This window comes from Haemaphysalis longicornis, unplaced genomic scaffold (genome assembly GCF_048455015.1).
Source record: "Haemaphysalis longicornis isolate Haplotype H1 unplaced genomic scaffold, Haemaphysalis longicornis Haplotype H1 scaffold_7, whole genome shotgun sequence".
NCBI classification, from domain to species: Eukaryota; Metazoa; Arthropoda; class Arachnida; order Ixodida; family Ixodidae; genus Haemaphysalis; species Haemaphysalis longicornis.
The window spans coordinates 34,050,542-34,076,087 of NW_027526422.1; the positions used below are offsets into that span (position 1 = coordinate 34,050,542).

Genomic DNA, 25,546 nt, shown 5'->3' on the forward strand with positions numbered 1-25,546 from the left:
TTGTGACTGAATAATTTATTTGAACATGCAGAGTAAACAGTCAGCTCAATAACACAACATTCTCAAGTTTAAACCGCGAGTTCAGCTAACGCAGAAAACGGAAAAACTTGCATGCACAATAAAGCGTATTTTGACTCTGGCACACATCTTCAGCATGCGAAGTGTTTGTACAAAAAGCTGCTTGCTTGTAGTAAAATGGTGCGAGACTATCACAGCCGTCATACAATTAATAGGGAACATACAAGCACAGAAATGTCTGGAATTATCAAGTTCTGCTGGCAGAAGCGACACCGTGCCCAGACAACAGCATTTACCTCGCTGATGCTGCCGCATCCAACAAGGAACAAAAATTCGCGCATTTCAACGTCTACGGACTTGACTGCATTCAAAAAGGAAGGAATTAAGAGCACACATGTTCGTCTGCAAAGCTGCTAGTTACAGAACAAGCCACGTTGTGCAACTATTTTTGAACCAAAAACTTTTCTCTGCGCCAAAGGACACTCACAAGCAAGTGAGGTGAGAGTATACACACAAACCAGTAAAAGTACACAGTTGGACAAGAGATGTGTTTACCTTTCTAGGAAGCTTAGAAACTTAAGCTCACAGCTCATCGCAAAAGCGCACAAAACCCTCTTCCGAGAGTGTTCTTTCAGCTAACGAACTTATGCATGATACCTTTTAGCGAGTTTGTTTGTACAGTCATTTGCGTGGTCACTTCTAAATTTTGATCACAGATGCGTTTCAGTGGGGAGAGTGAAAAAAACGCCGCACGCAACACAAGCTAGCCACTAGCAGCAGCAAAGTTTTCACAATAAAGTCTGCACACATACATAAAGGCACAGATGGCTTTTCTGACGTATAGTTACACTGTGGCCCCACTTAAAGTAGAACGGCCAGAGTCTCAGTGAAGTGGAGCACTTGAATAGTTATTAGAGTGACCGTCTGGTCGAGTGAGCAGTTATTCAGTTCAGCTTGTGTTTTGCTCCATTTGAGTTCACGGCTTCAAAGCTAGAAGTATATTGATACAACGCAAATACGATTGGCACTGTTAGAGATTTCTTAGCTAAGTGCAAAGACTTGGGTAAGACGTATCAAGTCGCGAAGTTACACGAACGGTATTGACATACGAGCCTCCAGCAGAGCTCCTGAAGTTTACAATTATACCCCTGTCACACGGGCACTTTCAATCGCGATTGAAGTGAATCGCGATCGAGTTTTCTTTTCGAGCGCGCTCGACGCACTGCCGCTGCTACATGGCTTGTTTCAATCGCGATCGAGAAGTTGCACCGGTTGCGCTCGTGTACACCAGATGGCGTTAACAATGTACTTGCGGCCGGCGTCTAGTAACTTCGCACGGTCGTAGGTATACGTAACTATGTAATGTTACCGAAAGCTTATTTCGGTCAAGTTATTTGACACAATTTGCGGCTTTAGTTGAAGTTGTCACCTTCTGTGCCATTGCTGAGCGGGGACGAGAGTATCGCCGCTTTTGTTCGATCGCGCTTGGAAGCCTCGATAGCGCTTGAGAAACCAGGATTGAGTTCGAGCGGGATCGAGCTCGATCGCGATTGAAACTGCCGTGTAGCAGCGACTTGATCCGGATCGACTCAATCGCGATTGAAAGTGCTTGTTGTGACAGGGGTATTACACTGCTTTGTCCTCAAACATCAGCTAAACAGTTAAAAACCACGATGTTCATTAAATGTGTGCAGGGCTTGCAAGGAGGCTAAACAACACAAAGTGAATAAAACATGGATAAAAAAAGGCAGTGGCACAGTTTTGCAGAGGCAGAGTTTCGCAGTGGTAAACACTTTGATTATGCTGCATAAAAAGCATTTAAAATGACCGCAGCAGCCAAGGAGCTCAAGCTTTTTGAGCCCATCTACAGAAACACAACCCAAGCCCAGTCCAGGGTCAAGGTAAGAATGTCGAAGGCAGAAGATTAAGGCTATGGTTGCTTACCGCTTCGGAATAAGTGTCTTCTATAAGCAGCAGTCAATGTGTTGCCATCAACTGCAGAGTTATGGCTAAAACTTGTTGCCTAAGCTCTTGTCTAAGTTCGCAAGCCATATCTGATGTGGTCCCTGTAGTATGGTGCACAAGCCCTTGAATTACACAGTCAACTACCTAGCCAGCTCGGCTTATACCATTATAACAATCATGGAACCTTAATGACGAGTTTTAATGGCAGTAGTGAGTCAAGGTTCAGCTAGGTTTGCTACCATTGTTTGCTTTCTTGGATGTCTACATTTGGGAAATGGAGGCAAGGCAGATGCAAGCCCCCACTGCACACATTCTCTCCAGCCCATCGTTCCCTTGACACTGTTTCAGTTTCCACTGAAAAACTAAGTTTAAAAACAAAACAACATCCAACAAAGATTAAAAAAAAAAGCAATAGCTTACATGCTCAAAGCTGCCTTGTACCGCAATGCTAGCAGTGTTTCATCAGATAAAATTAGAATGTCACCTTGTCTTAGAAACAAAAAGCGCAGGGAACATATTTCGGCATGACTAACTCACCTGTTATAGTCTCCCACAACTGTATATCAATTCGGCTGAGAGCAGCAATGGCACTATGCCACTCAAAGTATTTGAGGGCATCGAAGAGCACTATTCTTTCAAATAATAATAATAATAATAAAAAAAAAAAAAACAGAAAACACATCACAAAGCAGGCTGCAAGAGGACCCCCCCCCCATCACTGCCTGCTTGTTGGTGTTGTCACAAAGTCCGTCAGATCCACAGAGACAGCCCTCTTCAGTTGAGATTCCTTCTTGCTTTTTCGAAGCCTGCGCTCGAGCGTCTTACTGGTAGACTCTGCTTCTGAGAGCTTCTTTTGTGTTTGCTGGAAAACAAACAAACAAAATAAAAATCAATGTCACAAGAAAAGAGCCCAAGATCATGTCTTTTTTTTTTTTTTTACATAACGCTGAACCCTTTGAATGTGACACTAATTACACACAAGCACAGAAACGGTGACAGAGCAGCCGGTATATCTTAGTGACTGCTTAATCTGTGTACCGTACGACACAGCCAATGCTTAGTTTGTAGTAAAAGATGCATGATACGTGTTTTTGCAGGAAATTTTTCATAGTGTATATAGAGCGCAATTCCCTTTATCTCGATTTTTTTTATATACGACGACTAAATTTCAGCAACAATCTATCTGCACTTCAGAAATAGTCTAACCTGACTATATCGAACCCATTTACATCAAATTAACCTGTATGTTGAACTATTTCTGGTCACGGTATACTTGCAGTGACTATATATAGCAGAAATGACCTACACCTATATCAAACAAAAACACCAGTGACTCCCGATATATTGAACGCCAAATGCAGCAAAAATGCCCCCCCCCCCCCCCCCCCAACTTGTCTTTCCCTCCCGGTGGAGGAGAAATTCCACCGGCACACCCCTAAAAGTGGTTTAGCCTGGCTGCTTACGGGGAGTGGGCGCGGCGGCTGTCCCCTCACTCTTTCAATCCATTCCATCCCCCCCCCGCGCTAAAAATATCTATCCTGGCCTGCCCGCCATGCCCCCCCTCCCCCCTTTTGTTTGCGCTTTGTGGCCTTCCTTCCAAAGTGTACCGTATAAACCAGAAAATAGGTAGTTTTCTTCCTCAAAAATCCGCACAAAAGTCCCCCCTCGTCTTACATAGCAGTCATTAGCAGAACGTAAATCGTTGTCTGGCAACAACGTTCAAGCTGCCGAGCAAGCGTTTCCACAGTGTAATCCATTGCCATCGCCCTTTGTGTTGGACTGCTCTCTCGCTCTATCAGGCCTTTATTTGCTTTTCGCTTTTCTTTAGTTTTTCGTCTTTTACTCGTCTTGTGTGTGTGCGTGCGCACATTTCTGTTTGTGTCTGCTCCGAGATGAGTGGCGGAAGTCGATGCCAGTTCATCACTGTGTTTAAGCTGAAGGCGATTGAGTTACCGAGCAGAATGGGAATAAGCCCTCATTCACACAGCCATCACCTTCTCCATCGGGGCACTGTCACGTCAAGCAACCGCGACGGAGACGTAAACGGACTAGCGCTCATACTGGAGCTCTCCATCAGAGTACAGGGTCGTCTGCCTAGTGATTAGTTTAGCCCAGAATTGAGTGTGCTTAATCTGAAAAGTCAAGAAAATGGCTTAGATTTTTATGTGTGCTCACTTTTCGCTAAATTTAGCCGTAAAAATTTGTTTTCTGATTGGCTGGTTTACCACGGGCGTGGTCCCATCGCGTTAACGGATTGGAAACGTGGAGTCGGCTTCCCGTCATCATCGCGCCGTTTTCGGCGAGAAACCGCCCGAGAAACTGTCGCCAATGACGGAAGACAGTGACGTGACGGTGACATGGCGGGGTGAAAAACGGCTGTGTGAATAAGGGCTAAGGTGGCGCAACGCCAGTTTGGCGCTTTGGAGAAAAGTGTGCAGTACTGGCAGAGCCACAAAGCTATGCTGTGCGCGTGCAACCCCCGGAACAGATCGTTTTGTGGACGTCAAGCAGTGCACCCCGAGTTGGAGAACAAAGTGGCAGACTTCGTTCGGGAACTTCGCTCATGATCGCTACCGGTTAGAGCGGAGGCCATCCATGGACTGGTTCCGCAAACTGTACAATGAGTGGATAGCCGGTGACAACGAAAAGTTGCCTACGGGCCAGCTGTAAAGACCATCCCTCGCGACCGTGTCAAGCTGGGTGCCCTTCTTTTGGCAGTCACAGCCCGATGACATGGTTGCACAAGTGTTTAGGAAGTGCTCCATCAGAAACGCGCTCGACAGCACTGAAGATAACAGTGAGAAGCAGTTACCCTCGGACGACTCTGACAGCTCGGACGAGTGACTTCGGCAGGCATAGTGAGTGGCGGTGATGGACGGGTGTCAAAAATAAATATAGACATTGTGTGTGCGCTTCTCTGCCGAATCATTTTTTTGTCAACTTTTACCACCTCAAGTTAGGGGGTCGACCAATATACCGGGTCGACCTATATTCCAGTTTATACGGTAGCTTTGGTGGCTAGTGCTAGTATCACTAAAATGAGGCTTATGATGGCCTTAGCTCGAAGTAGCTTGTGCGCAGATGTTACTGAAAAAATCTGCCCAAATTTGCACTAGCCTGGTGCTTCTTCGCAAAAGTGAAAGGTTGCGGCCTGAGCTGCTCCGACTTTTAGGCAATGTGGACAAGTGCATACTACCGCCTAAGGCAGCAAGGTTGTTCAAACAAAGATACAGGACTATTTCGTGCGAAAGTAAAGCAGTTTCATCAGTAATGTTTTTCAATATGGTATGTGCTTTTGTGACGTACAATTCCTTAACATGTTTATATTGAATTATCTCCCATATTAACTGATAGATGTTTCTTGCGAGTTCGATATAACCGGGGTTGACTGTACTCTGAAAATATTTCAATGCTGCTATTCAATTCGTACCCGCATCGAACATTGTAAAATTCACTTGTATATTTGAAACTTTTGAATATTCACACACCGCTACAAATAAACCGCTTTTGAATGGCCAAACTTCTATAGGGGCACTGCAGGGGCGGAATTCTGAGTTTTGTCCACTTAAAGGTGTCCACTTCGAGTGAGCCCTGATTGGTTGAAAGACGACACGGATGTGACACAAAACACCCAAGGTGGAGCAGTGGTCTGCGCAACTGGTACTAGGCCACATCCTGATACGGGCATTTCTGAGACTCACACTACTCAGAATTAAGCCCCTGTTTTGCCCACAGTCACACGCACGAGGAAAAAAAAAAGGGTGGGGGTCTTATGCCCACTTGCCGCTGGGACGAGATAAGAAGTGGCCTGACCTCAAGCTGCGAGTTGAGCAGCACCTTCTCGGTCTTGAGCGAGGAGAGCTTCTGGGCGATGGAGTTGATCTCGCGGTCCTTGAGGCGCCGCACCTGCTCCAGGTGCTCCCGGCGGCGGCTCTCCTCTTCCAGCTGCCGCTGCTGCTCCGCCTTCTCCTGCTCCAGCCGCTCCCGCTTCTCCCACTCCTCCGCTAGGATCCTGCAATCCCAGACGGGCAGCACTCTTTCTTCCCTAGCTGCAGCAGCATGCTTTGCAAGTCTAGAAGGCAACTTGGAAGGCTGTGTCACACGAGCTTCCTGTTTCGCTTCAGGCCTAAAGCAGACTGTGGCTACATATGATATGCCCCCAAGGGCATTCTGGAGATGGTCGCGACGGCAGCCCACTCTTTGGCACAAACAAACGAGCCAGATGGGAGCAACGTGTGCGAGAGAAAGCCTAGCCACCTAGCTGTTTGAATTAGCTGCACCAAATGTGTCGTGACTCAGTGATGGATCCCCCACCACTAGCAACACAGCGCGAAAAAAGACCAAGGACAAGACGAAGACGGCAAACAAGCGCTGCTTGTTTGTCATCTTCGTCTCGTCCTTGGTCTTTTTTCGCGCTGTGTTGCTCATGGATTACCAACTAGCTGAAACCCTTGCGCCCCATCACTATTGTCCCTTGACCCCTGTACAAAGAATATAGCCTCAGCTCTGTACATAAAGCATTGTCTTTTTTATTAATCATCATGTCATATCACCCACTTCCACGTGACGCAGTGGCACAAGAAAAGTGTGGGTGAACGCGATTGTATGTGCCCACCAATTGCTTTGAAAGAGGAATCACCCTGATTTCGTTTGCACAGCTCTGGCGTTGTGCATTAAAGCTACTCCAGTTATACAAGAAGCCGGAAAAATGTGCATGACATGTGGCAAAGACAACTTTCCATCTCACTGCAGGCGCTTTACAAAAGTAGGGATGGAAAATTTCACCAAAGGATGACGACTCCCCGATCTTTAAACCACCATTTCTGAATCTCGGTCCAGGACTGTGTGCCGCCATTTGAAGGCAAGTTGTTCGAAAAACCATTACAACGGCAATATCTTATGACAGGCTCATGCGGTTCCCGCATCTGTGTGGAATTGCTTTTGCCTTATATCCAGTGAAAGGATCCTTGAACGTTGTAAATACTATGGCCTTAACTCTTTCACGACGGCGCCATAGGCAATCGGAAGCCGGCGTCCGATGATTTCAAATCTCCCACAAAATCTGAAACCCGTGCTCCACAGACAACTATCGCCATCTGGTGTGTTCATTGGCAACTTCTCTTTCAATTTCGGTTTCGTTTGTTTATGTGCCTCGTGTGGTAGCGGTGTAGCAAGAGAAATTTGAACTGAAGGTAGAGACGAGCAGGAGACAAAATGGCGTCGGGTTCGCGCCGCTTTCCGCAAAGTCGGACTGCTGTAGCAAGCACTTCGGCAGCTCCTACTGTCGATTTTTCTGATTCCAGCATCAGTGAGGGGTCAAGCAGTGATGTGGAATCTTCAGATTTCAGTTCGGACGACGAAGCTCTGGTTCAGGTGCCTCGCACTTCAACAAGCGCTGGCAGGTAATTTCGTTGTGACTCCAGGTTGTATTTATAAACAAAACGTGCTTCTTATCTGACGACTGCGGTTTTGATTTTGTGTTTAGGGTCTCGACAACGTATGGCCAGAATATTTTGTCAAATGCACCACGCCATATCGCACTATTACCTTCAAGATAACCTGGCACTCGTGTCAGATTAGCGCGGCAGGGTTCAGGTGCGACGCTTCTCGATAGCGCTGGATTTTTTTCTTGTTTTTTACCACCGAACTCATAAAGATTTTGTGCGAGAACACAAAAGAGTAAACTTGGATGCGCATTTTACAGAGACTCTTGAGTGCCTTCGCGGCGTGGTACAGCCGTCAGTTCCGCTAGGTTGACGGGCCCTGAAAAATCGAAAACATGGTGTACACTGTTGATGTATATATTGAATCATAGCCAAGAAACGTAGGAACAATTTGTATATCTTAAAATTCCTGAAATAATTTTTAGTCTCGGTAAAATTGCCGATTTGTGTTTTTCGTATACTTTTCTTGGGGGCTTTTTTCTGATTACTTGACGAATAAACTATAAGTAATTGTACCTTTAACAAAACTGCTGCTTTGTGTTTGGAAGAGCAATCTATAAGCTACAATTTCATGCATAGCAAGGCTAAGTGTGTCCAGTAGTTCAAGGGGAAAAAAAAACATTTCGTGGAAGCACTCAAAATCGGCCGTTTTTCCGCCGTAATGAAAGAGTTAAGTACTTGCATTAGTCAGTCACCAACTACTGCATGAGACACCGTTTAAAGGGCAGTACTGACACAAAATTTGAAAGCTCAGATAACAATGTAAAAATCTTCCTTTGTATATGAAGATACCCCCTCGGAAGTTTAAACCATAACTATACATATTTTATATCAATTTTAATCCTTGCGCGTACGAGAAAGCTCATCCATGCCACCGAGCAAGCTCTTGACGTCATCTGTGCTTCGACCCAAACGGCCGACGTCAGGGCTCAAACGTATCGAGATGGCCGCTGTTCTGTTGGTCTGTTGGTCTGTTGGTGCGCGCTTTCCCACCTTGTCACAAGCATCACGCCACAGTTTTTGGAACTGGCATCACATGCGACTACAGCCGAACGGGCCAATCTGGCGTGCGCATGCGCACGCGCATGCCCAGATTGGCACCGGTTGTTGTGCGATGAGAACAGTGACGTCAAATGCACCTTCTTGTCATGGCGGCTGCCTCAACGTTCGCTTCACCGAAACCAAAACTGACACGAATAAACGAAGCTGTAAGCAATTATTTATGCTGCGCTCGACAATATAATGTGCCATTCTACGATTAGTGGGCTCATAAACACCTATAGCCGCGAAAAAATAAAGAAAGAAAAAAAAAACAATCAAGAAAAAAATTTCGTGCCAGTTATCAAGAGCATGTTATCCTCACAGACAAAATAAGTTCTCACATGGACATCACAGAATTTTGAGTATCGCTTGCTGAGTTTTGACATTTTTAGCATGTAAACTCCCCTCTTAGTATACAGGAACCTACCACAAACGTAGCTACAAGGGAAAAGGTAGGTGAACCAACTGGTTCATGGCCGGGACAAGTGCTCCACTAAAAATAAGATTAAACATGAGAGACAACACTTGCTTCCTCTTGTTTATATTTTACATAAAACTAAAACTGCATTGTGAGCGACAAGACTTGTGGCCCTTAGATACGCATAAGAACCAATTCCAACATCATGCACCCAATTTTGCTCCGTGCACTTCAAAGAATGGAAAAGAGGAGTGCTTGTTCAGACAATTAAATTACAGTGTAGACCACTTACAACGTATGCCATGGGAGCCACGAAAACCTGCATTATAAACAAAACATGCGCAAATCCAACCACATCACAATCTACCTTTCAATCATTCTCTGTTTATCATCACTCAAATAAAGGCCTCTTAAAAATGCAGGCACAGTCTACATTTAGTCTTCTTCTTCCCCTATCAGCCACTGCTAAAGGGTCTTACAAGCTGCTGCACGGTTCTTCCAAACCGCGAGCGCGGGTTTGACTTCCTTTTTGTTTGTGTTTTGAAGAAGTATGGCTGGGTTTCTTAGCATCTATGAAGGAGTGCCGCGGGAAAATGTAAGAACACAAGCAGAATTTTTTGTTTTTTTTTTTCCACCCCACCTCGCGTGTTCACGATGTTGAAAGCAGTTGCTTGTAAACAACATTTGGTGGGGTGGTGAAAGGGTGGCTCCTTATCTAGTTATCTAGAAACAACTTAACTATGTGCGGTGGGAAGGAGGCGGCTCGCTATCTTCTAAGATGTGACAAACAAGGGCAGTTCTGGTTATCACATGAGTGCAAATGCAACACATGAACGAAAGGGCACCTATTTTTTTCTTTTCTATGTCCAAGTAAGATGAGAGCAGGGCTCTTTGTCGGATGGCTGCTTACGTTTTTTTTCTCTCCCTTTCTTGCGATCCTAAAACGATGCCCCAGCTGCGTTGGTCGATCAGTGGAACCGCCAAAAAACCGCACTATAAACGGTATGGTGCCTCGGCCAATCACATTTTAAGCAGTATGTGGTATCCGGTTATATCCGGTCCCCCGCTTACGCTATAAATGGTCTACACCGTATTAAAACCTTTACACCTTTTACACTAGAGGCTACAAGTAACAAACAGGCCCTGCCTGCTGGAGACTTGCATTCCCAACGGAACCCACAGCCATGGCAACAGGACAACGATAAATGACAGCAAAGTTGTGGAAACGGATCACAGAACAGAGCTCAGACAGGCTGGACAGGCACCTGGACTGCAGATTGCGGACGATCTCCTCGTCCCTCTTGGCCTGCCGCTCTTCCTCCAGCTTCCTCTCCAGCTCCTGCTGGGCCGCCTCCAACTCCTGCCTCTTCTGATGCTCGCTCGCCAGCTGCTCCTCCGCTAGACGACGGGCCTGTCAGGGGTCAGGGAGAAGAACAGTCAGGCCGACGGCTCAGGAGGCACCACAGGGGAAAACCTCGGCACGCAATTACCGTATTTTCTCAATTCTAAGCACCCCATTTTTTTCCATAATCACATTGCCCAAAGTGAGGGCGTGCTTGGATTCCAAAATTCTAAAATGACCTTCCCCCGCTTACACGCGCACTTTCGCGGCAGTAGCAAGATTAGACAGTTCAAGGAATAATGTTTTATACAGCAAACGTTAAAAAAAAAAAAAAAGGCACAGACAGCAAACTCACCGCTAAAGTCTGATACTCAGTCACTCTCCCTACCACTCGAGTATGAAGCACCGCCTGGGCCGCTGCTCTGAGTATCTCACAACAGGTTGTCTTTTGTTCCATCAAACATTTCCTTTAAATAACTCCAGTGCAGTGAAAGGTTCAAGAACAGAGCGTGGAAGCACGGTTGGCTGTCTGTGCTTCCTTGCAGAAAAGGGGATGCTTGGATTTGCATGCAAACTTTTTTATAATTTTTTTTCTGAAAGTAGAGGGGGCGGGGGGGGGGGGGGTGCTTATAATCGCAAAAATACGGTATTTACCAAGGGTCTCTTGGTAATTTTTAACTTTTAGGCACTATGTTTAAAACTTTTTTTTTTGTTGCTCTGCATATCTTGTTCGCACGATTATACCGGAGTTGATTTACCTTCAGGCCTTCTAGTGCAGCCCGGAACCTACGTCCCACAAAAGTTAGATGGTAGGAACTGTAAACTTTGTATTATGCGACCTTGCTGTGTGTGTCAAAGGAGCTAGACGTTACCTTGACATCAGCTGATTGCTTGTGCTGCATGCGCCATAAACTGTTTCGGGGACCGAAAATATTTTGTGGTGGCTAGAAATACTGACACTCCCACAAGTGACATCCTACCAGTTGAAGCTCGAACAGATAGCTGATTGCGGGGTTGGCCTCAAAATTTGTGTGAAGCCATCATCCCAAACCGACTGCTTAACAGATAGCTGATTGCGGGGTTGGCCTCAAAATTTGTGTGAAGTCATCATCCCAAACCGACTGCGGTGGCCGTTTATCGCTGTCGTGTATACGCACTTTGTAGATCGGGGTATGCAAGTGCATTTTTGTGCGCACATATCCCGAACAGGTGTTCATCACATAGCAAGTGCTTCAAGCAACACATTTGGACAACCACACTAGACAATGCAAAGAACAAGGCACACAAGTATTGTCAAAACTCAGCTGATAGGAACCCGTACGACTTTCAACAAAAGCAATATTACAGCTCAGAACCTGTATATAACAGACAAAGATATCTGCGCCCTCCTTTCATTCTCATCTGTAAAGTTAGGTGTATGCTTCAATCAAATAAAGTAAAACGCAAGCATTTACACATGACGATGACACTTAGGGTGTTCGTATATGAGCAACGTCAGGTTAAAAACGTTATTGCTGGGCCACAATAAGCAGCACTTGCATTCCTTACGGCCAACTGTGCTGACCAAATGAAATGTGTACGACTTGTATATAAAAGCAATATAGCGACAGCAGTGATTCTGAGCACATTTCCGCTTACATACGTTCACGATTATTAATACTGCCTTCGCATGTTGACTTTGAGAAACATTAAATACAATAGAACCTTTTTAAACCGTATCAAGAAACTATGAGCCATCAGTAAAAATGAAAGCCTTAGAGAAAAAATGCACTGACAATTACTATTCTGCCTAATGCGAAATTTCTATGCCACGCGACCTGTAGACTTCTTCAGGGTGTCTAGCAAATTGCCCAATTCAATTTCCCTGACTTTTCCAGGTTTTCCATGACCATTTTAGTTGAAATTCCCTGACCAATACAACACGCGCCATTTTGTGGAAACGGTCCGTGAAGCATATAAAAAGCGTAGAGAAAACACATTCTATCATACGAAAAAACACATTTGTTGCAAGTGCCCTAATTCTCAAAATCCACTTTGATTAATTTCAGTTTGTTGTTTGAGGTTTGCTTGCCTTCAGTTACGGCTTCAGATAGTTTATTTCATCTTGCGGGATAGAAGCTTCGAGTTGCGCTTCAGCAAGCACCTTTTGCTTCTTTTCTTGATTGTCCTGGCTTGACATGCAACGTGAACCGCATGGTGCGTTGCGCGTGCGATTTTTTGACGCCCGCGTCAACGATTCGCGCGCGCGGCAGCTTCTGCCTCGCTCAGAAAATGACGCGCGTTGCGCGCGGCAGTGGGAGGAGCCTGACGACTTGCGCCAATGGGGAGCCGCGCGCCTCATGGCGGCAGTTTCGAAGCTCTCGAGGCAGCCGGCTGGCTCCGCCAGAGATGTTAAGGCTTACCACGCCGGCAGGTATTGCATGGACCCTTTCAGTAGCGGCGCGGATGATGTTTTATTGTACCGTTTTCTCCCACATTATAAGCTCTTTTACCTCACAAGCAACTTCGTGCGTGCCTTGTGCGGCATTATAGAGAGCGCTTAGAAGCGGTCGCTTGAACTCCCGTCACCACTTCGCGGTCGAAGCCGCCGCCATGTTGCCGCCGCCGGCAGCACCCCGCGCAGCGTGCGGGCAGTTCCGCGCAGAGTTCCTCTATATAGCTATATATATATAAGCTATATACATAGCTATATATAAAGGAACTCTAGTTCCGCGGCAGCGTCAGCGCGCTTGTGACGTGTGCGGCGCGTTTTCGCGAGCAGAAAACACCCCATGCGGTTCACTGGGTTCGCGCTAAACCATGTTCCTTTTTGATTATGTAATTCTGGCTCCTGATGTCATAAGGAAGTTCTTTCAAGATTAGCTCCCAAAAAGCACTGTCTTTTAAAATTCGCTAAAAAAAAGCCCGTTTTGCGTGCGATTTGGGCACCACCTAGACGTCCCTCTGCCGCAAATGCACCCAGCAACCTAAGCCAGCTGCGTGAACCGCACGGCGAGTTTCTGCACGCGATTCGTGCGCGGTATTTTCACGGCCGCGTCGACGATTTCGTGCCTGCGGTGGCTCCTTTCCTGCACAAGCAAGTGCGTTTGTGCCTTGAGTAGCATTTTAAAGAGCGGTTAGAAGCGGTCGTTGGAGCTACCGCACGACTCCGCGGCCGGTGCTGCCGCCATGTTGCCAACGCCTACCGCTCGGCACGGGCACGCACCGTGCGGGTGGTTTGTGCGGCGGCATCAGCGCGCCTCGGGCGTACGCGCCGCGTTTTCCCTTGCAGAAAAACCAAAAAGCGTTTCATGCGGTTCACGCTTTCGTCGCGCGCGAATGTGTTGTGTTCGGTAACTTCTTGGGGGCCTCCAACACTGGTTTCCCCTATTCTAAAACTGCGTGGGCTGGCCCCAAAGTGGTTTTCCCTGACTGGTACTACTTGATTCAAAAATTCCCTGACAATTTCCTGACTTTTCCCGGTGGCTCAAAATTCCCTGACTTTTCCCGGTTTTCCCGGTCGCTAGACACCCTGTTCTTGGTCACAGCGCATACCGTATTTTCACGCATATAACCCGTCCCTGCATATAATCTGCACCCTCCCTTTCAGCCCGCCAGAAAAGAAAAAAATCCTCGCATATTGCCCGCAGTTGACACAGGATAGGAGGTGCACCAAACCTACTGCTCAAGCAACACATAACATACTATGTAGACTGAAAAAGCATATATTTAGCAAGTAGCATACATTGACTGCAAGGCGAAAGTCACGATTTGCTCAGTGTCACTGCTCTCGCTAGAGCCATCACTTGAGCCGCGCTCACTGTTGTGCACAAGTTCCTCTTCGATTCCATCTATGTTATTTGCAATGCAGCCTTTTGCGAAGCCTTTTTGCACCATTTCACCGGGAATCACCCTCCATGCCTCGGCAATCCACTTGCAGAATAATGTAATATCAGGCCTTCGGACGTCCCCGGTCGGCGTCAAGTCGTAGAGGCCTTTGACCACCCATTCGGTAGAGAATTTCTTGTGGTGAAGCTGCGCAGATTCGTGGGTTTAGAGGTCTTTCGTTGAATTAATAAAGTTCAGTTGTTAGAGTGCGCTCGTCCTTGTTTTTTCTTCCTTGTCCTTGCATGTTTTGTGCAATCGCTGCTATGGAAGGCTTAGCGTCCCTGCGTAGGAGCTTTACAGCACAAGGCACATTGCCGTGAAGCTGCACTAAGGGAAAGACCCCGCGTATTATCCGCACCCCTAGTTTGCCACTGAAATTTTCACATTTTTGTGCAGGTTATACGCACGAAAATACGGTATCTGCTGTGTCTCAGGAAGTGATCGCGTGATCAGCGAACGCACAGTGGCACGGGCTACTCTGCGCTGCCGGCCGGCATGTTATCGGAAATCGTGTTGCAACCTCCCGCGCAAACATCACGCGATTTGGATTAGTGGTGAATGAAGCAGTGTCTGGGGAAAGTGTCAGGGGGAGGGCTCTCTTTAGCGGTGACGCATAAGTGTGAGGGGGAGGCAGTGAGAGATACGATGACGCCATAGCCGCGGTTGCCGCCCTTGTCGTCACCCTTTGTCAGATGCTCCTCTCTGCTTTCTTCCTGCACTAGCTACGGCGTTCACTAACTCGATCACGTGGACATAAACAGAGGCCCCTTCCCAAAACTCAGGTACCGGCTGCCAAAGAGCTGTGCCCTAGAATTATTAACTGAGCATACACCGAACTACAAAAGCTATGCAAAGTTTCCTCTGTGACACTTCTGTGAAAACCTATCAGTGAGCAACGCATCAGTGTGAGTCACCGACACCGCCATTTATTTGATCCCTTCCCTGATTTCCCTGACCCTACCCAGCATTACACAGCCATAAGCCTCCCCAGCTCCATTTTTCCCACCTATAAGTACCACTGGGCGCACAGCTTCACCGAGCATAGACGCTGCAATTAAGATTAAATTTCGTGTTACTTTGCGACCCACCATGCAACTTGACTGCGAAGGGCGCAGAGCAATTATATCAGCCTCTCCTTTGCCTTGTCATGTGGTCCATACGAAATTAAGGATGAACTCAACGACTGCAAATGCTCTGGACAAGTTCCCACCTCTTTCTCCATCTCCAGCTGCGCCAGGTGCTGCAGCCGCCGGCGCTCCTCGTCCTGCTTCCTGGCGTGGGACGCCTGCCGTTCGTTCTTCCGCTTGGTAGCCAGGTACCGCTGGTACGAGCGGTGCGTGTACGAGTGCTGGGCCGCCGTCTGGATGGCTGCACATCGTGTGAACAGTAGCGCGTCATGCGACTTCACGTGCGTGGCCACTCCGCATTCCCCAAAATTAATGCAGAATTGGTCATCATTTCGCATGTTTGCTCCACTAACTCGGCAGCCTTAACACGTCTTCCGCGGTACTCCACTCAGTATGCACTTCGAAAAGGGTCGTTTCAAAGCTCCCATGAAGATTTTCAGGCACATCCCCGCAGCTGGTGTGTCGTTTAAAGACAATAGCTTTGGTTTTATTGCGACCTTTGTTTTCCCTCTATGACAGCTATTTTTTTCTCCCTTTCCACAATTGGCAAAAAGAGCTTTATCCCTACTTCTCATCAAAACTGCACTAACTGAAAACATGAAGTATGCACAACTCCTGCTATGCTAATGGATCCCTCTCTCTATTTACACCAGTGCCGTCATAGCACGAGGTCACGTGTTGACATTAAACCCACAAGTGACATTTATTACAAGCACACTCCTCTAGCCCTGAATTACTTAAGGGGAGAAAAAAAAGAAGGTGGCACTAAATGAGGTGGTCACCTGACAGCCACTGCAGCTTTGACTTGTAGTCTGAGGCTGAGAGTTCGACAACCTTGTCGTCCGTGGTGACCAGAAAACGGTGGCCCTTTCGGGCGGAAGCATCACCAACAGGCTGCAGGAAAACCACGCCAGCGAATGAGCTGCCATTCACAAGAAGTCTACAGGTGATCAGAAGATAGAAGAGTTTTTACTGCCCATCAAAACTTTCGTTCACGAAGATACAAAAAAAAAAAAAAGATTTTATTTTCCTGAATAAAGGCAGCAAAAAAAAACAAGAAGCAACATTTGCTGTAACTACAATATGCCATTTGAAGCTCCTAAAAAAGAGTAATACAGTCAAACTTCTACTTCAAGCAATAAACCCCAATGTAGGCTACATTTTTTGTGCTACTAGCGCTCATTTTTAAATAAGTTAAAACGGGCTTAAACAGCAATTAAGGTAAGTAGACGCAGAGTATTTATAACAATCTTTTGGGGAATACATGGCGGTACAGAAACAAAAAGCTCTTGCAACATCTCTCAGGAACAAGGAACTTAATCTTAGTTTAAGTATCCTTTGCCACTTCCCACCACAGCTTACAGTGGACCCATCAGCAAGCTTGGCCTAGGCAAAACACGAAGTTGCCGGGTTGATTTGCACCACTAAATACAGAGCATACCACATGTTTTTTCAGAATGCATGAAGACAAACCAGAGTTATTGCAAAGTACACCCCAACGCCGCCTCCGCATTTCGGTTTTCAAGCACAGCATGACGACTACAGTCCTGGACTTGTTATTAGTGCATGAGCGCAAAGTGGATCAACCCCAAGAAACCTGCGCACATTAATCAATAGTAAACATACACTGGGTGGGTCAAACACGGGAAATCTGTGCATGCAGCCTGTGACCATACTGTAAAGTCTAGTTTAGTGTTACCCGCAGAGTACGCAGCACAAACTCGCAAACTAGAATTGGACAAAGCTTTTAAAGCACAAATTTATTCCGAGTACGATGCACAGACATAAAAAAGAAGAAGAGAGTTCCATTTGGATCCACTTAAAGACGCAAACGAACCAAATGCGGCTTGCTGCACGCATAAAATGAATCTGCATTGGATTGCCTCCTAATTTCCGGTAACTTTTGTTTTATGATGGTCTCATCACCTGCTCGTACACCTCCAGGGGTAACTTTGCAATGAACCAACAAGCCTTAGCAAAAGGTGGCGATACAAGCGTACCTCTGCCCGCGAGCGAGATGTGATGCAGATCTCGCCGCTTTTGCGGCTCCCTTCCTTGGTGCCGTAGTAGGTGAAGCTGTGAGGTCGCAGCACAAAGTACATCTCCCACCAGAGGCCCAGGGTGGACATTTTCTTCTTGAGCAAGCCCTGCGGTGAACATGGGAAACAATTCCACGTTCGATGAAACCATTCAGGGAACACAGTACAATTGCGTTGGCAACGTGCGCATCTAAATAAAAGATGGGGCACCTGAAATCTACCCAACCTTTAAAGCGCTAGTATCAGCAAAAACTTTGCCATCTCTACCTAAAGAAAGTTGGGAGAAGCGTGAAAGCTTTCTCACACCAAAAGTGTGTCAAAAGCTTCGCTAAAAGTGCATCCAACCTTCATTGAAAGTGTGTCCAATCGATTGTCATAAGTTCAAAGACCCAAATAGCAAACAAAGAACAAACCTGTGTGATGATATTTCGTGCAAAGTAAACGCATCAGTGAACTATCTAAATGTATAGCAATACATGGTTTACGAGATACATGTACACTATTGTACTCTTTCTTTACGATCGATGCATGTATTGTCTTATTTAGAACCGTTCCTTTTTCACAATAATCAAGTAACCATTTTGACGCCATGGGAGCCTGGTTTCACGCACGTGCAGTCTGTCCAGAGATCTTATCAGAGCTGTTGAGTCAACCATCCGGTCTATGGGGAAATGCATTCGGTTTTTTGACGGGACACCATCGGCCCCACTAAGAAAGATTTTGCTTTAATAATCCAGAGGTCTCCTGGTTCTGGCCACCATGCCGTTTTCTCAGCCATTGACCGAAGTACTTCGGAGCGCACACCTGCTCCTCCACCCTCTATACAAAATAAAATGCTGACGCAAAGGTATAAACTATATGTCGCTGAAATTATTGAAATATTGTTCTACCATTCCTCCCATGTTATGTGCTACACTCCTTCAGTTTGCCAATTGTGCTTGTCAATGGTTTGTCAGCATGTGAACCCTTTTTCGTGGGAGTAGTGCGCCTTAACACACGTGTCCTGCTGTTCTGCCTTGGGGTCTAAGCTCCACTCAACCTTCAGAAGTTTTGTAATGACCCACGCATCAGTAACAATCAAGGCAGCCGAGACAACGATGTTGGAGCACAAGTGTGTGAAGCTTCCAGGCGACAAGCTACCTTCTTGATGACGTCTCCAATGTAGATGTCGTAGACTTCCGTGGCGGCCTCGACAAGTCCGCATGCCTCCGATCCCGAAGTGTAACGGGTCTCAAGGAATGCCAGGAAGGACTGGAAGTGGAAGACTGGAAGCAATGCGGCCAGCTGCCGAAAGTCCTCGGAGTCCCACTCTTTTCCCAGGGCCTTCACAAAGTTGCTGGTAACCTAAAGGGGGAGGACCACATTTCATTGCACGAGGCACAAATTGCTAGTGGGGGCCGCACGACCACTTGTTCCAATGACCGATTTGAAGGACTGGGTAGTTTACTCAAGCGTACAATGATTGTACAGAAAAAGAGAGAAAAAAAAACGAAAACATCTTATGGGTGTACATCCGCAATTTTTTACTTCCGTACTTCGTGGATGCCTACTATAGTACTGACTGAGCTCTAAATGCATTTCAATTTTGAAAGAACTTGAAAAAAGTGTTGCAGAAGACCTTCCTCTGTGTAGCAAAATAAGCTTAGATGTGATTTTCCAAAGGGGAACTTGCTAAAGCAGAAACTCCCTTCTTCAGGGAAATGAACGGTGCATTTCCTGCATCAGAAGAAGCTGAGGCAGCATTCTGCACAGTGCCCTCAACTCAGTTTTTCACTTGCCTGAATAGAGAGTGCCTGAAAAGTAATACAGGTTACCTGAAAAATCACATTGTTGCAGACTCATATACAAGTTTACAAATGTGAAGCATTATATCGTAATGGAAACCAAGCTGATCAACAAACGGGCTCCTTACCACCTACATACAGCAATTCGTGCATGCTATAATGAAGTGTTTTAGAACAGCAGGTAGCGTACGCTAGGCTAGCGGCAGCAGGTACGCTGGGAATTGACTGTGCACGCACATGTTCGTTCGGGGGCAAGTGAAGTGACCCGCCACAACGTGCTTACACACACATGCATAGTTGCGTCCAGGCACACGCCACCGCTAGCCTAGCGTACGCTACCCTCTATGTCAAAACCCTCTAATAAGGCCACGGAAAGGTCAAACCACAAACACACCTCTTCAACTTCTTCAGCAACCATGACGACTTCTGGCACGTCCTTTGGAGACAGCTGAAGCTCTCCCAGGAAACAGAAGACCCGAAACAGTTGTGCCACGCACTTCTCAGGAAATGCCACAAACTCTCGGTCGAGGTACTTCTTTTTGCAAACTAGCCAGCAGACCTCCTCGATCTGGTCCCTGTATCTGGGGAAGCAAGAGCAGGAAAGTCCAAAAGACATCGAATGCTCACGTGGAGCAGTGCTACTGCCCAAGTTTATCATTAATCTCAGTAATGCTGCCAATGTACATGCTCCTGAAGGGAAGCATTTTGTCTTTCCTCACAGAATGTCATACATGCCCAACTCTTGCGATTTAATTTGTCTGCACATATATGCCCGTACGTCCATCCCGAAATCCTTCCCCTTCAATGTCCATCTGCTCGAAAAACAACCAGTGGTGGCACAGTGTATAACAGTAAGAAATCATTTTACCGTAAAGTTCCGAAATAACGCCCACACAAATTTCAGAGATATCAACTGAAAAATACAGGATGGGCAATCTTTCGGGTCAGGTGTGAAAAACTACAAAAAGTGGCCGCAGCGCCAACCAAAACTGCAGAGATATCAAGAAAAAATACCAGATGGGCGAACTTTTGGCACAAGTGTGGAAAGGACAAATCAGTGACTGCATCAACACATGAACAGATGATTCACGTTTACTTTGTTCACTCATCGGCACTAAATTCATCGATTTCAGGGGGTAGGCAATCTTTGGGGCCTTTTAGAAAATGGAATATTTAACCCCTCAAAGTGGGTGGGCGATATTTCGGGGGTGGGCGTTTGCTCAGAACTTTACAGTAATTGTGAATCTCAAACCACTATTGTACACCTTCCTGAGGATCAGTGCTTTTATAAAACTCCCCATATTCCAGGCACTGAACGATTCATTCCAAAAAAGAAATAACGCAATTTTGGTTGCCTGTGCTTCAAGAGGAAAGAGAACGTTATGCGACAGAACTCACTTCCGGACAGTTTTGAGGTCGAGCGTGCTTGGGAGTCCCGAGAAGAGCTCCTTCAGTAGGTACAACATGTACTGGTCGAATTGGAGCTCCTTCGTGCTGCAGTACTCCTCCAAGGCTGCCTCTGCCCTCGTGTAACCAAGGAGCGTTCCTAAACTCGATGTGAACACCTGGTTGAAAAAGGGCAGCAAAGTCACTGTTACATTTCTTGATGTTGGAAACACTAGCAGAAGAAATCCTACATGTGTTAGTAATGCCATAGACTTTTAAAACACAAAACTGAAGGGAATTTAAGAATCAGTTAGGCTTACAAGAATTTGGTGCAAAGCAAATTTTTTACAGGGTGAGCCCTTGAAAAACAAACCAAAAGTCTTTCCCAAATTGCTTCTGGTGTGAGAGCATTTGGATAGTAAGGTGGCTGTAAGTAAGTAAGGATAGTAAGTAAGCCTGTACAGTCGAACTTTTGTATATCCTAGCTGAAGGAGTCAGGAATTACCTTTAATGTAGCCAATAATTCAAAAAAGAAAATGCCCAATAGTACCTGTAATAAATTTTCAAGGGAATATTCAGATGTTTCGATACATGCAATGATTCAAAATATCTAGGATCGATGTAAACATATTCAACAGTATTAACATGGGAACTTTTCATGCATAAAAACAGCTATGCACAATAATGGCAATAGGAGTTGCTTTCCACCAATGCAAGAAAGCAGTCAAGCACACATGTTCAGTTGTGGTCATAATTATACAAGCCACGGGTGCGTTGCATTAAATATGTCGCGCTGTCACTTGATAGATAAAACACCTGCTACGAAGGCGCTTGCTTGGTGCGTTTTCTACCAGTTCACTGCGATGCCCGCATACCTAACCTTTCACCTTGCCTTACTCCTGTTTTGTGAACATGTTCCTCGAACAGCTGCAACATTATGTGGCTGTTTTAACTGCCATGATGGCTGATATCCTATCGTAATATATTCACTCATTTGGAATACAATGCAGGCTCAATAAAACGCAGAAACAGCACAAGGAAAAATAATGTAAAAGCAGAAAAGTGAGAAATGATTGCAAAAAACAATGTGTACTGCAAACAAACAAACAAAAAATCCTGGCAAAAGTAAAGGTAAAATAGCAAGCCTAGCTAGGTTGAAAACGAATTTTAACAATTTGAAGCTTTATGCACTGCACAGTTACATTAATAAATCAACAGCCACTAGAATATTCAGGAGAGCTTGAAGGTGGCTCATCCCATTCTGTTATTGCGTGCAAAAGAAAAAAAAAGTTAAAATTAAAAGGAATTAAATTTTGCTTTCCACAGGGTTGGTGATTGAGCATAGAAATATCTCATAGCTGCTATAATCAGTTTCACATAGAGATTGAATACTGTTGATAACTCATATTTTTGTATTTAGAAGAAAATTTAGATTCCCAAATTTTTTGTTTAATAAGTAGTACTGTCTCAAGTAGGCTATTAAAAGTTGCAGTTTGCTTCCTATTTTTTCTCTCTGTAACATATCTATTCAGACTGCATCTTACATCATTTGAAAGTGCAGCCTTTCACTTAAAGCTGCACAGAACAAATAGAACATGGAGAAGTACAAGTGTTCAGATTTCTTTCTGTCTAGAGAAACAGAAATAAAAGTGACAGGCTGTCATCGTTCAACAAGTGAACAGTGTTAAGTGGCGTGATGAATCTGGCATTGTCCGCCATAAACTGCTGCGAACTACTCAAGGTGTCATCTTTCAAGCCATGAATTAGCTTCGGATGTGTTTTTTTTTTTCTTCGAAAGTATTGTAACCTGTGATTGAATATGTATTGAGATTTTCCTTGCACATTGTTTAAAAATGGGACAAGTCATCTCTTATTGTTGTGAATGATGTCCCAGAATAGGAATCATTTGTAACTAAGAACTGCACGAATGCTTTGAAGCTCATTGCCAATGCCACGAAACACAAGCTGTCTTTTTTTATCATTAGGATAAGAGTCCCAAGGCCAGCAAAGAGACAAAAGTTGTCAACTACGCACAGATAGCATGATCTACTACGCCAAAAGAATTGCTTCTGAAACCCAGATAAGACATTTTAAGATTCCTGATAAAGATGGCCCACTTTTAACGTTCCAGTCTTATGAAATTCCCAAAATTACCTTCAAATGATCTGCTAACTACGTTAGGCCAAAAAGTTACGGTTAAAAAGCCTCCAGATTCCCGAACTTCTACAGCACGTGCATTTTTCAAGGACGTTAGAAACATGCCAGTGCAGGCTTTGATAGGTGCTGTTGTATGTCATGCAACAGAGCAAGAGATTTTAGTGTACGCTCATGTGGCCTGCAATATTTTGCTTCCAAGCGTTCAGCGCCTGCATGTTCTTTCTCTGTCCTGTAGTAATGCAGCATTATTACTATTAAACCCCCATATTAATGGTCAGCGGTCAGCGAGTAAGATGTCTGTACGCATCTGTGTCACAGAGTTTTAAATTTTGCAGAAGCCATTCAGCTTCTACTGGCCCATGTGCTACTACTAACATTTGTAACAGTGCCCACACAACGAAAGTGAACTAATCCTTTTAATGGGGTAACGTGCGTGTCAAACCAAAAAGAATGCCATTGTTATTCTCTACTGCCCCAAAATATTTAGAAAGACAGACTAAGAAACAAATTTATCATGCAAACTAAGATTTCGAGTACTCAGGCATGATTGCAATGGAAAAACCATTACCAACGAAGTCGTGCGATTTTATTAATACACAGCGGAAACAGCTAGTGCACAGGCGCGCACGGCAGTTTCACGAACTTCCGAGTTCAGTTCGCAGCTGGAAAATGACATGAAAGCAGCAGAGCAAGTAGCATACTTTACAAAAACAAGCAGCAGCCGAAGTCGAATGAATGCTGCCAGAAAAAAAAAAAAGTACCGCGCGTCTGGCGAGCTCGTTACGCTAAAATTAGTATGCAAAACACCGTTGCACACGGGCATTCGCCAGGCGTATTAAGCAAGACAGCATGCTTCAGAATGACAAGTCGTTCTACCGACATGAATAGAGAGCACTGCACGCTTCGCTGTGCTAACAAGAACCTACGGCCGCCAACGCTGTATACGTGACAGGGGCCTAAGAAAACGAATGTCACATTGCAACGGCGCCAACCAACGCATCCTGCCAGTTAAAAACTAGGCCAATGAAAGCAATGCAAAATCTCGTAGGCTGACCTCCCACCCGCAATCCAGGGGACAGCCTTGCTCTAATCTTGCGATCTATACGGCTGCTGTCTGCGCATACGTGGTCAGCAAATTGTCGCTGTGATTCAGACAGGCACGAAACGACTCGGGCGAGTTACAGCGGAAGATGCGGGCGGCTTTCGAATGCCGTCCGTCATCGCGTCATTCGGTTTACGATTGCTGTCAATGAAGCAAATCCGGAACGGCTAGAGGCAGGGACGCGTGGTCTAACGGTTCATCACGCTTCAGTGGAATGCGCGCTGTCACTGAGCGCGCCGTTTACCATCCAAACAGCGAACACATGCCAGGCGGTAAACACAGGTGGTAGCGTAATGAATACAGAGAGTAAAAACCCGCGACAAACTCGCTGGGTGGGCGTCCCAACTTTTCTTTTCATGACTCACACATAACAACCACGCACGCGTTTGGTGAACGTACCTTGAGGCGGGACTTTGCTACCTTGCCGGAGTTGCCTTCCCCGAGTGTGTCGAAAGCGTGCCATATCGCGTTGGTAACGTCCGTTTCCAGTTGCCCCATGCTGTTGCTGTCAACAACGCTCGGCTTCGCCATAACCTGGAGGCAGCGGCATTCGGCAGTACAGTCTGCGGTAGAGTGGGAAACAGCGAACACGGGCACACCAACAGTCAACAGACGAGCAGTGCAGACGACTTTGGCACCACCTGTTGAGCCACAACCAACGTTTTTAGATTAGGTTGGCCACAACGACTACAACCTACAGCTACTGTCGCGATGACTCTCGGATTGTCCCGTTACCAACAGTTACCAGTGTTTCCTAACTAATTTGTTTCCTGTATTAATTTGTGCTAAGCGACTAAGTTCGACAAAATTACTATGCTGCTGTTGAGGGTTTTGCCTTCCTTTCATTCGATAAAAATCAAACGCCCGCCACCACCAGGGGGACAAAAACTAGCGTCTTTGGCGCGGTATTCAAACTTGCCTCAGATGAAATAAGAAAGGCACAAATTTCAGCAGCAAAACTTCTTGCAAATCCGAGCGACAAAGTAGTTGTTCTAAGAATTTTGTACGTTAAAAAAAAAAAAAACGAAAGGCGCACAATACCTTCCGACACTACGCAGTTTCATAATTACACCGGGGTACAGTCTTGTGGCTTCAGTGCTCTTCTACCAGTGACGAGCGCATAATTTAATTGGGAAAGAGGGGCGTATAATGAAGGGAAGAAAGGGCTAACATTATTTGAATGAACTCTATTCTTTAGAACTGTCATGCCGATGACAGGGCACCTGCCCGGGGGGAGGCGCCTTTACCCCGGGATGCCCTGGATCTTGCTGGCCATCAAGGCTTTCTCCCCAGTTGTCGCTGGTCCGAGAGGTCGAAAGTGGTCAGCAGCATCACCCACTGCTCATAGGAGGAACTCGAGGTTGGGATTGTTAATTGTCCCTCCCACAGTAGGTGGCACAGGGTTCCTGTTTTGGACAGAATATGCATGTGACGGGATAAATGGTAGCTCGAAGACCAGCAGCCACGACACGGTGGCCCCCGAGTCGAGCGCGTACGGACCGCGGTACACATCGACCACGGCTAGTGACACGGCAACGATGGACAGAGCCGCCACGCTGTAGGCTAAGGACAGACGAGGGCCGGTACGTGCGTCTCAACGCGTACACGTTGAAAGGGAACTGGACGATATTCAACACCAGGAGATCGAAGCTTGGCACCCAGCTTTTGCGCATAACTTCGCTCGTACTAAGGTGGTAGAACATGGCGAAGGTGATGCACGAGCAGCCGAACATTACGAAGGACCGGGCACGCAAGGTCGAGAATGTTTTTATGTGTGTATATAATTCAGTGTTGTACGAAACAGCGTTCATGCCACAAGCTACGTGCAGCACTGTGGAGGCTATGAACATGTGCAT

General features: G+C 46.0%; 1 protein-coding gene across 1 annotated transcript; it reads right to left on the minus strand.

Annotated features, from left to right (window-relative positions):
* LOC144145164 (switch-associated protein 70-like) lies at positions 1–24,347 on the minus strand. Its single transcript, XM_077676670.1, has 10 exons — positions 24,090–24,347; positions 20,444–20,610; positions 19,440–19,626; positions 18,402–18,605; positions 17,223–17,369; positions 16,005–16,116; positions 15,306–15,463; positions 10,152–10,297; positions 5,797–5,995; positions 1–2,845 (listed from the first exon to the last, which is right to left on the minus strand). The coding sequence occupies exons 1-10, from the start codon at positions 24,219–24,221 to the stop codon at positions 2,699–2,701; spliced, it is 1,599 nt and encodes a 532-aa protein (XP_077532796.1). The 5' UTR covers positions 24,222–24,347; the 3' UTR covers positions 1–2,698.
* Positions 24,348–25,546: the final 1,199 nt, after the last annotated feature.

Excerpts from the sequence above, each read along its gene's own strand:
- LOC144145164 (XM_077676670.1), bottom strand. The coding sequence starts at position 24,221 with ATGGCGAAGCCGAGCGTTGTTGACAGCAACAGCATGGGGCAACTGGAA. Across the intron at positions 15,464-16,004 it reads AAAGCTGCAGTGGCTGTCAG|CCATCCAGACGGCGGCCCAG; the intron begins GTGACCACCTCA and ends CACGATGTGCAG. Across the intron at positions 2,846-5,796 it reads TGCTCAACTCGCAGCTTGAG|CAAACACAAAAGAAGCTCTC; the intron begins GTCAGGCCACTT and ends TTTGTTTTCCAG.